This window comes from Coccomyxa subellipsoidea (genome assembly GCF_000258705.1).
Source record: "Coccomyxa subellipsoidea C-169, whole genome shotgun sequence".
Classification (NCBI taxonomy): Eukaryota; Viridiplantae; Chlorophyta; class Trebouxiophyceae; family Coccomyxaceae; genus Coccomyxa; species Coccomyxa subellipsoidea.
In genome coordinates, this window is record NW_005178034.1 from 1780835 (window position 1) to 1793108 (window position 12274).

At 52.6% G+C, this 12274-nt stretch overlaps 3 protein-coding genes across 3 annotated transcripts; 1 reads left to right on the plus strand and 2 right to left on the minus strand.

Moving 5' to 3' along the window:
• Positions 1 to 1685: 1685 nt before the first annotated feature.
• Positions 1686 to 2428, minus strand: COCSUDRAFT_33418 (hypothetical protein). Its single transcript, XM_005647380.1, has one exon. The coding sequence runs from the start codon at positions 2135 to 2137 to the stop codon at positions 1973 to 1975; it is 165 nt and encodes a 54-aa protein (XP_005647437.1). The 5' UTR covers positions 2138 to 2428; the 3' UTR covers positions 1686 to 1972.
• A 797-nt stretch (positions 2429 to 3225) lies between these two features.
• Positions 3226 to 6175, plus strand: COCSUDRAFT_53690 (hypothetical protein). Its single transcript, XM_005647381.1, has 8 exons — positions 3226 to 3487; positions 3601 to 3701; positions 3838 to 3920; positions 4080 to 4179; positions 4878 to 5027; positions 5304 to 5390; positions 5569 to 5637; positions 5850 to 6175. The coding sequence occupies exons 1-8, from the start codon at positions 3430 to 3432 to the stop codon at positions 5934 to 5936; spliced, it is 735 nt and encodes a 244-aa protein (XP_005647438.1). The 5' UTR covers positions 3226 to 3429; the 3' UTR covers positions 5937 to 6175.
• Positions 6176 to 6770: 595 nt separating this feature from the next.
• On the minus strand, positions 6771 to 11881 carry COCSUDRAFT_29458 (citrate synthase; the record flags this gene model as incomplete). The annotated part of the gene is made up of 11 exons (XM_005647382.1): positions 11683 to 11881; positions 11481 to 11596; positions 11232 to 11317; positions 10996 to 11116; positions 10394 to 10658; positions 9891 to 9998; positions 9379 to 9534; positions 8499 to 8649; positions 7921 to 8096; positions 7351 to 7496; positions 6771 to 6899 (listed from the first exon to the last, which is right to left on the minus strand). Exons 1-11 carry the CDS (start codon positions 11759 to 11761, stop codon positions 6771 to 6773), a joined length of 1533 nt encoding a protein of 510 aa, XP_005647439.1. The 5' UTR covers positions 11762 to 11881.
• Between the last annotated feature and the right edge of the window lie 393 nt (positions 11882 to 12274).

Below are 12274 nucleotides of genomic sequence, written 5' to 3' on the forward strand. Positions count from 1 at the left end.
CCTCCTTATCACCAAAACATTGTGAGTTGGAGCGAAAAACCTGACTCTCTGGTGATAGGGAGGCCTTCAAGTCATTGCAATTGCTTCCTTCTGGAAGACCTGCCTTTGCTGATGGTTTATGCCATTTTAGTTGACTTCGCCTTTCGATGCTCATGGACAATTGCGAAAAATCCTGCAAAAAGCAATGTTTCCAATATGTGGGCATGGTGCTGTGCTGCAGGGTCATTCACTTGGACCTGAAGTCGAGCAATGTGCTGATAGCTGCGGACGGCACGGCCAAAATCGCGGATGTGGGGCTGTCAGCGCAGCTACAGGGGCACTCCCATCTGAGCTCCATGACTGTTGCCGGCACATGGGCGTGGGTGGCTCCTGAAGTCATCATGGCAGGTGCGGTCACATGCGCTCACATGCCGTGGGACGCCTGGAATAGCAGCAAGAAGATGCAAGTAGTGCCTTTGCTGCATCACATGGAGATGTAGAGGAATTTCCAGAGAAAGCACCTGGACCAGATAATTTGTGTCCTATGCGGTGTGTGTTTCCATCAGAGGTGGATCTCTCAACAGCGCAACTCAACATATGGGGACAGATATGCTTGTGACGCTCCAGCAGGCAGCCATCTAACTGATGCACAAGACTGGATTTGCAGCACGATTTTAGTTTTTGATGTGTTTGCAGGGAAAGTGACGAACAAAGCGGATATCTTCAGCTTCGGCGTTGTGCTGTGGGAGATCATAACGCTGGAGCGCCCAGCATGGAGGGGCAACCTCAGAGAGATCAGGTATGCAGATCATCCATACCAGAGCCATGGCTTTTCTGATGTTCTGCCAATTTTCAAAGGCACAATCACATATGCATTCAGCAACAAATCGCTCGAGCATGATTCACGGACACATCTAGCAAGAGTCCCTTCTTGCGCTCTGTAGCATTATTCTCTTGTGCCAATGGTGTGTGCCACAAGGCACACCCTTCTTGCACCTGTGACATTGCATGCATGCTAGCTGGGCACTCCACATCCTTCGCCAGAAGAGGAAACACGGAAGAAGTGCCTGAATTTTTAAATTCGAATACGCAGGGTGCCGGAAGAGGCGCCGCAGGAGATTGCAGACCTGGTGTTACGGTGCACCGCGCAGCCGGAGACGCGGCCGAGCGCGGCCGACTGCGCTGACATCATCGGCCGCCACCTGGGTGCCGGCAGCCTCGGCCAAACGCGCTCCGGCGAGAGCAGCACGCCGCGTCGTGGTAACTTCACCAGAGCTTCCTCGGAGGATCAGAAACCCCCCATGCCGAAATCGGCGCGGGAGTCGCCTTTTGCTGGCACCGGCCTCTGATGCAGGCTCCAGCCTCAGCCAGATGCGCTCGGGTGACGGCAGCAACTTGCAGCGGCGCGGCAACTTCAGGACAGCTTCCTCCGGAGACGCCAGCTGGCCGGAACTGGGCAGACGCCCGATGACATGGCCAGGAAATTCCTTGCAGCTGGCGCTGAACTCTGATGAGAACCGGATATATTTTGATTTTCATGGCACATGGGTGCCTATAGCAAGGTAGCACAACATGTCACAGGAGAGATTGATGTCAGCTACCTCTGGTGGAAAGGATGTGCGAGCGTCATGCCCTGCACAGGAGGGGCGGTTGCCTGTGCGCAGCGCAGGAGAAGTAACAAGAGCTCTAATGTGGTGATTTATGTTCAGCTGCAGAGAAAGAGGATTTTTATTGTTACCTGCTTACAGATTCAGCAGTGCAACATGGCGAGGTGCGTGGTGCATACCATGCAGAGGATGAACCAGACGGGTGCCTTTCAATCGGATGGATGCTGCACCAGTGAAATGTTAATATCGGATTGATTGCATACGAGCTCACGCCAGTTTGCAGCTGCGTGCTATTGAAGGACTGCGGGCGTTGCAAAGTCTGCAAGCTTCCTTGTCCTGCTAGTATTCTCTTGGAGTATCAGGAGTTGAATTCCTTTCAGTTTTCTTCACTGCCTCACATTGGGCCCCATGCTGTGGCGTGGATGATCTATTGATACCCGGTAGTTGAGACTGAAACACATTAGGTGGTCTGTCTCTTCCTTGTAGTTGGAACGGTACGAGCTTTGCTCAGGCCAAATATAGAGCTCCACTTGCAGGTCATCAGCTGTCATGTCACATAAATTCACAGGCTGTTGGACAATAATGTGCTGAGTGCTTGGTTGCAACAGGTAGGTAAATGATGGTGATCAAAATGGCCAGGGTTCTTTTTTAGGGTGTGCAAGGTTTTTGGCTTGTTTGGTCCAAAGATGCATCATGCTCGAGCTCATGCTCGGTTGATTTTGAGGCGCTTGAGCACGCTCCTCCAGATCGGGGAGAACAAGGCACGTTATTTATGAAGGCTGTCTCATTGAATATTCCAGTTGAAGGTTGTGACATGTATGTAACTCTCGGGATGGATATTCATTTCAGCAGGTGGAAGCACTGCCAGTGCTACTCGCAGACAAGTCGGCAATCACACACTAATTGGTGATCAGTGTGCAAAATTCATATGTCCATGCAATCACTTGATCAGTGGGATGATACTTAAATCGAAGGTGAACGGTTTGCGATGCATGCAAATCGCCAGCGATGTGGCGACCTACCCGTGTGCGTGTGATAACTCTCGGAGATCTTGATGCATGTGCACGGAGGGTGGCAGAGAAGCTCCCGGGGAGCCAGCTGCAGGGCAAAGGCAATGGATTGAACAGAGCGCAAGGAAGCGCAAACCCAGACACGGCAGACTATGCAAAGTAGCCTTGTGTTGATGTTGACATCAGGATGTCAACATAACGCTCCAAGAAGGATCCAAATAGAAATGAAAAAAGTGCAGGTCCGCAGGAGATTTGAACCGGGGACCTTGCTGTTTCCAAAGCTTGGGCATCCTCTGCTCATGCCTGCTAGGCGAGATGAGTGTGAGTGAGTGTAGAGAGGGAGAGAGGGACGAACCGAAGAAGTCAAAGGAAATGGAAGAGTGGCAAAAGTACAGATCGTCACGTCGGGTTCGCAGGTGGTCACCCAACCCACTACTGGTGACGCCCAAGGCAGCTTTGCTTCCGGGAGCGGACGAGAACGGGCATTTTCAGCCTGGTATGAACGATCCATGGTAAACATTGAGATTCTCTACAACATATCCTGCACCGCTGCAATTTTACAGATTCTTAGCTGCCTGTCGCGAGGTCGGGAAAGAAAAGGACTTACAAAGCATGGCACAACACCTCATATTCATCACATCCTCTCCTCTTGAAGGGCCATTTGCGGGATGGAGCTGTATTCTGGAGTCGACACAAGATTAGTACTTCTAGTGAAGGACAAGCTTGCGCCCCTATTGCAAAAGAGGACGAATTGATCATGATATCGGCGATCTGAGCTCTCAGCAGCATCACAGACCTTTAAAGAGGGCCGCTGAATCGGTTTAAAGAAGGTGATGTCTGGCGTTGGGATGGGTTCAACCGCCCAGTCTGCAGCTGTCAGGAGCGCCTCAGGTGAGTAAATGGCACTACAGATGATGTCAGACTGTTACACATATCATACTGGTATCTTTGCTAGGCTCTACTCGGTCCTGGATCAAGGCTACACTTTCATTGGCATCGTGCAGGTGGCACCTCAACTTCAGGAGCCGCACAAATCAATGATGCAACAAACTCCTTTAAGCGCCTCTTGGCAGGGAGCGGTTCCGGTCAAATGAATCTGGGGGCGGTGAGCGGTCCAAAAAGTGTCTTTGTACCTTGGCAAAGTTGCTTCCTGCAAGAGGACTGTCTTCGAATCAAACATCCCAATTGGACCTGCGCGTACACTTCCAGTAATGGTGTCGGACGTATGATGCTGTGTGTAGGTGAGAGCTCGAGCAGAAGAACTCAAGCGCTCCTTGGAACAAGTCAGCACAGCCTTGGAGCTCTATGCTGACCGAGTCCAATGGTGCAGCCTTTCCTCATCAATTCAGTTTGTCGAACAATTTTCAATTCACTAACCTTCCCAGGAGTGCTTGATGATCAACAATATCTGAGTGCATCCTGCTGCAACGCCCTGACACCCCTGCACCTCCCATCCTGATTCTGTCATCTGCGGTTGTGGCAGGACTGAGACGCTGGACAAGTTTGGAGTGATCAACATGCAGCTGCACCGGCTGTCTGAGGAGCTGCGCCCACTGCTCAAGTTCTACGCGGTGCACCCCAAGGTAAGCAGCAGCACTGCATTCTTATAACCTGTCGTCTGGTGGGGTTGCATGGACCCACGGGGCAGAAAGTGCCGCAGTAACGCCACCAGATTCACAGGACAGGAAGAGCTTGAATCTTTCCCAGTTGACACAGCGCTTGAGCTTTCTTGCATGCGCCATTTGCAGTAACGTACAGGGCTGCACATGCGCACCGTGTGTGACAAACATGCCTGAGGTTCACTGGACAGCTCTGGCGGCGAGACTTTAAGAAGTCACATGAATTTATGCTACAGATGAATTATGAATGCGCCTGCACCTCTCGTGCGCACACTGATCCCATGCGAATGCGCTCTACAATGTGTGTGAGAGGATGGTGACTCAGAAGGGCTTCCGTGAGGGTGGAATTGCATCTAATAGGCAGCGCAAGGGACCATAGTGAAATTGCGTGCCGTTCTGAATGATCGCCCCTCTGTGGGCAGTCTCATGCACTCCTATAATTGCATTGTTGCCCGTCGTAGGAGGTCCCCCCATGCAATGGGGGACTTGCACAGGTCTTGGAAGCAGAAGCGCCACTTTTGCTGACACGTTGCCATGAGCCTCAATGGGGAGCTAAGGCAACAAATATTGAGAACACTCAGATATTTGTTGAAGGGACTTGCCTTGCAACCTTCATGCACACATTGATCACATGTCGATGCATTGTGCAATCCTGTGTGCAGGCGGTGAATGCGGCGAATGCACGGACGCTGCCGATCATGCTGGCGACAAAGGCGCTGCCAGAAATGGAGACAGAGGAGAGGGAACTGCTGCGCAGACAGAGCCAGGCTGCGGCAGGAACGCCCCTGGGCGCCCAGTACGAGAAGCTGGGGGTGAGTCAGCGGCCAGTCACCCTCAGCCTTGCTTGCGTCACTCCAGTCACAGAACAGACACAGCTCTTGGACGCATGGAATCACCGACGTTTCAGTTCTGCCTGCACGCGCTTGACTCTCCCATGACAAGGGCTAACAGCATGCCATATAGACGATGCGGCCAGCTGTTCAGTTTTTTGTCACTTCTGTTCTGAGAGGTGCTGTGTGCTGGAAGCTGCATGCTGGCGCGCTTGTGCAACACTTTACATCGCGGTCACCTGTGCGCTTTGTGTGCAGCATGACATTGAGCAGCTGAACAGTATCGTGGACTACATCTGCCAGCACAATGCCAGCAGGCTAGACTCAGGCACGCTGGATCCCAAGGTGCAATCACAATCCTTCCACTCTGCTTACAGCTGCCAAAGATCTGGTTGATGCAAGTGGTCTTACAAATATCGTCTGAAACACACAGCTATTCACAATTGCTGGTCAATGGACGCTTGCCAGAGAACATAAAGAGCACAGCCAAACCAGCGTGTGACTCTGCTACTAATATGTGCAGGGGCCCAGAAGGAAAGCCCTCGCGCAGGAGATCCATGCAGCAGCTGCCGGCCCTCCGCCCAAACCAAAGGTGAGCTCTTTCAAGTAGATTGGCTTCTCTGTTCTTTGGTCCAAAAAGTGCTGGAGGAATGCACCGAGAAGAAGAAAGGGCATGCGCTCATATCCTTTCAGGAGGTGGAGGAGGCTTCAAGCCAATGGAGAAGCACACTAGTGCGTCTGCAAGTTTTAGGACACAACATGCTTTTTAACGCTTCTGAACTTTGCGTGTGCTGTTGACATCAGGTGCGTCCGGGGGGCAAGCGCAAGCTGGAAGGTGCAGAGCTGCTCATGGCCGCTGTCACCAGGGGAGAAGGGCTGACGGCAGAATGACTCATCAGAATGCGAGTTGATACTTCTGCATTTGTATGTGTCTGGTGTGTGCTGGAAAATTGCCAAGTGAACATGTATTTTTCTGTCTTGTGCAATGCAGTGTTCAGATAGCGTTCAATTCCTGATGCAATTTTGAAGACTCATGGTGATCACAAATAGGCTGGATGTTCACGTGAGTGGTGCAAGGACGGTTAGAATAATGAAGGGATTCTGTTGCAAAGTGTAGATAGAGCAACGCACATTATTCTGCAAAGCCCATGGCCAATACAGGGGCTTTGCATCAAAGCAAGGCACTTTATCAATGTAGAATCTGTGTTACAAGACCTCGATGCATGCACACCTTCTCTATGCAGCAAAAGCCAATAGTGTGTCCATCTGGAGCTCTGACCATCAAAATCCTAAATCTGACAAACCAGATACACACTAGTCCCTAATCAATAGACAGTTCCTAAGCCTAATAATGCACACCTGACAACCTATACAAAAGTCTACTCCTGAATCGTCAGATAATACACGCCCTTCTTATTTAGCAACCCCTGTGTGACGCCAAAATTGGGGTGCCTTCTGGCAAGGAGACTCCAAAGTTATGCGCTGCAGTCCAGAGCAAGCATCGCCACACGAGGCGCAGTGCATTCTGGCCTGCTGGTCTATCGGTGAAATGGGAACAGCACTGCTGGCAGTACAAAGGGCTGGTACATGACCCACACTCCTGCCAATACATGGTGTGGTAAAGGAGACGTGACAAAGAATCTTTGCCCAGCCGAGCTGACGCCAATGCTCGCGCAACGATCTAGACAACAGGACAGTGCCTAGGATCCAGACGGGGCAGAGGGTCTAGGCCCAGTTGACGCCGGCCACGCGGCGGCGGTATGCGTTGGAGGGCGGCACAGCGCCGAGCGTCTCCTTAAGCTCCGTCAGCGGCTGCCGCTGCGGCATCGGCGCATAGTCCCGCAGCCACACCCCCTGCCAACACACAAAACTTAGTCACTCAGTGTCACTCTTACTTGAGTGTGACACTGGACAGCGACCAGTGACATTACTTAAATTATGTTACAGGTCGGCAAACCCAAAGTCAAAGGCCACAAGGCATACACGCAGAGCGCCTGCAGCCACATCTGCGCGGCCCACAAAGGTCTGCAGCCTGACAATTGCAATCAAAGATCCTGATATCCCGTACCAGCCAATTGGGCTGTCTCTGCCGCACAAGACATGGCCTCAACCAGTGCACGACACACAGGAGCCACCAGCACTAAAGATGTGAATCAGCGTGTGGTGCGGATTCCAAAAACGCCACCATAGAGACGCGCAAAATTTTTGGCAATCTAAAGTGCTCGGAGTGGATCTAGACTGCTCGGAACCCCTTCATATACTCACACTTATCTCCAGCAATTGAACAAAAGGTGAGGAGACGCACCGTGTAGTTCTGCTGGGGTCGCGCGATTTTGACGTCGGGGTCGGTGAGCTGCTCGCGCCAGTGTGCCAGGTAGCCCGTCACGCGCGGCAGCGCAAATAGGACCGTGAAGAACTGCGGAGGGAACCCCATCGCGCGGTACACCAGCCCTGCACAGCCACATTGAAATCTGATCAGCGCACTCAGGAACACCCGTCATGCACGGATAGAATGCAACCTGGACGGAGACAAAAAAAATGTTTCACACCAGGCCTGCGCAGCCACACCAGCCACGCACATGAGCCCTCTGTTGTGCTGTCTGTGAAGTCAGACATGTACAGAAGGGACCAGCCTTGCAAGAGCACAGGCTTTTGCATTCTTGAAACCGTCTCTCCTTGCTGAGCTTGCAGCTTGTCTTGAGATCCAGCCTCAATTCAGCAGCAAACATGCCAACGCATGCGAGCAAGGGCAATTCCAATGCCTGCAGCAGAATGTTCTGGGGCCACGTCCATGGCTTGAGCTTGGTAGGGTTTCCTCCCATCCTCACAACCCTTGAACCCCAGTATTAAAGGAGGGTAGGAAACATCTGCGCACCGGAGTAGAAGTCGACGTTGGGGTAGAGGTTGCGCGAGACAAAGTAGTCGTCGGATCGCGCACGCTTCTCAAGTTCCACGGCCACGTCGATCAACGGGTCGCGCCCCTGGATCTCAAACACCTCCTCCGCCACCTCGCGAATTATCTTCGCGCGCGGGTCAAAGTTCTTGTACACCCTGCGAGCGAGCGGGGGACCTGTCAATGCCTGGCTGCCATCAATGTCCGTAACTTTAGCATGCGGTAGTCTTGCAGCTGAGCGGCGCATGGTAATCAGAGAAGGGTGCCCAGCAGAGAGGCTGTAGCTGTCGATTGTAAAAGACCTCAGAAGAAAGTGTTGCCGGGCAAGAGGACATCCAAATGCGCATTGGCATGCACTGCATGTGTGCGGGCAAATGCGCTGATGAAAGTCCTCTTGCTTTGGAACTGGCCAGCTACTTTACCGACGCAGATTTTGCTCTCCTTGCAAACGACACAGTTTACGACACAGTCGATCCATGGACAAAAGTCCGTGAGCTGCCCTTCAGTCCCCTCTACAATAACATGCAGGAGGCAACAATTGTAAAAAGAAGCCAGCGCACCTGTGGCCGAAGCCGAACATCTTCTCCTTCTTGGCCTTGACGCCCTCGAGGAATGCGTCGATGCGGTCCACGCTGCCGATGCGCTCCAGCATTCGCAGCACCGCCTCATTCGCGCCCCCGTGCAGCGGCCCATACAGCGCCCCCACCGCGCCTGCGCACCAGTCACTCAATAAGAAATATGAAGGTTTAAGTGGGATCATGGGATGGCGTTGAGTGCACGTTGTTGCAGCATTGCAGTGGGCTCCCAGGAATACTTCGACTTGAATTCATCACTGCGCCTTCCTGCTGAACCATTGTCAGCCGTGGTGCCTGCAACCTGCAACCTCAACTACCTGATGACTGCTCAGCTGCCGCCAAAAGGAAGGCAGCCAAGCCCAATGATTGGCAGCCAAGGCATGCAAAGCAGTGGGTATACTGTAGTGCTCAACCTAAACTGCGCGGAAAATAGTTGTAAAAATTGGAAAAAGGGTCGAAAATAAAACCCTAACTCCTCAAATACTTAACCTATTTAAGATCTGAAGGCGGATTTGGAAAGCTCTTGAGCAGGCGCATCTTTGGCGGACGTACTTAATGCACATAACAAAGTTTTTGATCAAGAAAATAGCCCTGCGGGAAGCTCTTTAATAAATCACTTTTTCCAGGGTGCGCAGTTTAGGTTGAGCACTACAGTATGCCAAAGCAGGGAACTGCAGTGTACCCCAGCACAATCTGCACAGATCTCCTTGTCTACCTTGTCGATTTACTCGTCGATTACTAACGGATTGTGTCAGTTCTCCGCAATACTGGATAATGAGGAAAAAACAAACAGCACTGATGAATCTGATGATGAGAGGAAAAACTAATTGGGGTACATGCCATAAGGGAGGGAGGGAACGCGCACCGGCGATGGCGGTGTAGACGTCGACGCCGGAGGAGGCGAGGTGGCGCGCCGCGGCAGTGGAGCAGTTCATTTCGTGCTCAGCGTGCAGCGTGAACATAATATCCAGCGCGCGGGCTAGCCGCGGGTTCGGCTTGTACCCGGGCTTGCTAGCCGCATCTGCGCGCATATACAGAACCTCTTGGTTCAGTCAAGTTTGAGTCATCTTGCAATTAAAAAACCATACCAGAAGGGCTGTTCAAGCCAGTCCTGCATGGAAATGGCATGTCCGCAGTATGCCAGCATGGGGTGCAGCAATGCACTAATGCAGTGAATTTTACAATCAAGCACGACCACAGCTCCTGCACAAGTAATAGTGTCCAATCTTTTGAATATGTGAGTTTGCAGTTATGCCCCTGATCAGAGCACCTGCATGACCGACAATGGCCAAGCCGTCCCAATGTAATACATGCACACGCTTGAACAATGGCATCATGGGGACTCCATCAGGTGATCTGGCAAATTGAATGGCACACCAAGCATGTAGAGGAAGTTCTCGGCATAGCTGAGGCGCTGGTTGGGCGCGCTCACGTTGCGGCCGCTCGCCCGGTGGTACGCCAGCGCCGCAATCGCCGGCATCTTGCCTGCGCGAATTGTTCAGCGCCGGGTCAAGAAGTGCAGGGGAGTGGAAATAATGCATGAAGTGATGCCTCGGCAGTTTGCAGGACAATTGCTGGCCAGCACCAGGGTTCATGCCATCCAGCGTGTCGCCTTTTCAAAATTCACTTCTTCAAGCCGGCAAGGCGATTGGGGCCTGAGTGGAATTGAGAAGGCGCCACGAGAGACAGCAAGGACTCTGATGCTTTCACCTTCTGCAGGCACCAAATTTCCTGCCAAGACCTGATTGCTCTGCAACTGTTGGCGCTGCTACAAAACCCAAGGGAAGCTTCATGTGGGCATGCATTAGACACTTTGCAGCGCCCATGATGGCTAGGAAAACCCCAGGAGTCCTCCTGGACAGCCAAGCATCAGCACGCACCGATGAGGCGCACGATCTGCTTGTCCTGGATCTCCTTGGAGAGATAGATGTTCTGGCCGGCCAGCGCGGGGTTCTGCTCCGGGTGCACCGTGCTCAGCGCGTTGAGCGCCGTCAGCACAATGCCCATGAAGTGCGCGTCGTGCGGCAGGGCCGCTACGGCGCGCTCGACCGCGTCGGGGACCGCGCTGTGCCGCATCAGCGCCTCGTCCCAGCGCGCCAGCTCGCGCGCGTCTGGGAGCTCGCCGTAGACCAGCAAATACGCCACCTGAGACGCGGCACAGATGTTTTGTAGATCAGGGGTACAAGGTGTGACGGGAGTGCCGTAATCGTATTGGATCCCCCCTTTGATAGGATGAGATCAGCATGCATGCCCCTTGCTGCATGAGCTGCGATAGAGGGTGTGAGCGGACGCCCCCTTGTCACATCCTTCCACGTCTATGTGCGGTGAGATCAGGGCAGGGATACGTACTGTAGGTACGGACTGCTGGACCAACTTCACCCTTACGTTTGCACCTGACTTTGCACAGGTGCAACATGGCAACACTCAAGGGATCCAATCTTGTGATCCAGTCAAGAGCATGAAGGTCGTCTGATGTGCTCACCTCTGTGAAGTGGGACTTGTCTGCCAGCTGCTCGATGGGGTAACCCCGATACCGCAAGATGCCTTTGTCGCCGTCAATGAAGGAGATGGCAGACTTCACGGCTGAAGTGTTCACATAGCCCCTGCAAACACGCCAGAGCCTCCAGTGAACAACGACCCAGCAATATTGCAGAAAAGTGATTGCCGTGTGCACTGAGGCAATTGTATGTCGATGTGGGAGGGAAAAATGGTGCGCACGGATCGTATGTGCGCAGGCCGACACCGTCTCCGCCAGCCTTGATCTTTTTTAAGCTGTTGGCAGGGATGGTGCCAAACTCATCGATCTGGAAAACACAGCAAGATGCAGGTTACATGAGCTCATCCTGTTCCTTTTCCAGGCAAATATAAGCGTTTATGAATGACTTTATAACAGCACCCCTTCTTACTTATTACATAGATCCAAGGGAGACAAGTAGAAGAAGTCACATGTCTAAGCGGTACTCTCACCTTTATATCGTACTTCTTGCCGGTTCTATTGTCGATTATGGTCAGAGATCCAGGTCCTCCACCAGGTGCGGGCCTCTGCTCCTTGCTGACAGCCTTAGTGGTCGCAATTTCCACACCTAAGAACACACGCGTTTTGTCTCAATCCCCAGTACAACATGTTGAGGCGCCCCAACCAAGAACTGCTGTTGATCTGTCGACTGACCTGAATCCTCTGAAAATTGGATGGCTCCAAGATGGCGCTGCAGGGCAGCCAATCTCCCTTGTGTAGTGGCCTGGCTCATTTGACTGCTACTAGGTCAGACAGTCGCAGCGTTTCGGAATGCACTGCCTGTGAGTGATCGAAAGAACGAACTGAGTGTCTCAATAAGATCGTGAGTGCAATCGCATATACTGCAACGATTGTATCCTGGAAGAAAGCTTGCCTACAACATGTGAAGGATGGTGTGCTGACGGTGCCTGCACACGTTGCGCTTTGATAACCGCTGAGTAATCAAGACGTCTCGGCCTGTCCAAGACGACCTGCACCCTTGGAATTTAAAGAATCGTAATACGGTAATCTTTATGAGTGGCGAGCCCAGAAGCCAGAGGGCCATAGGACATACACAGGTCCGTCTGCAGCCGGAAGCCAGGGCCGATATGCACAGGCAAGCAGCGCTAGCGCTAGCCTTGTCAACTCCAGGTCTACACCGTGTAGACCGGGTGCCACCCGGTCAGTGATAGGGTGACCCCCTTCTTACACGAATGCTGAGGGGCCATCCCTAGCAAACCGCTTGAATCTTCGGGACGAATTTCGA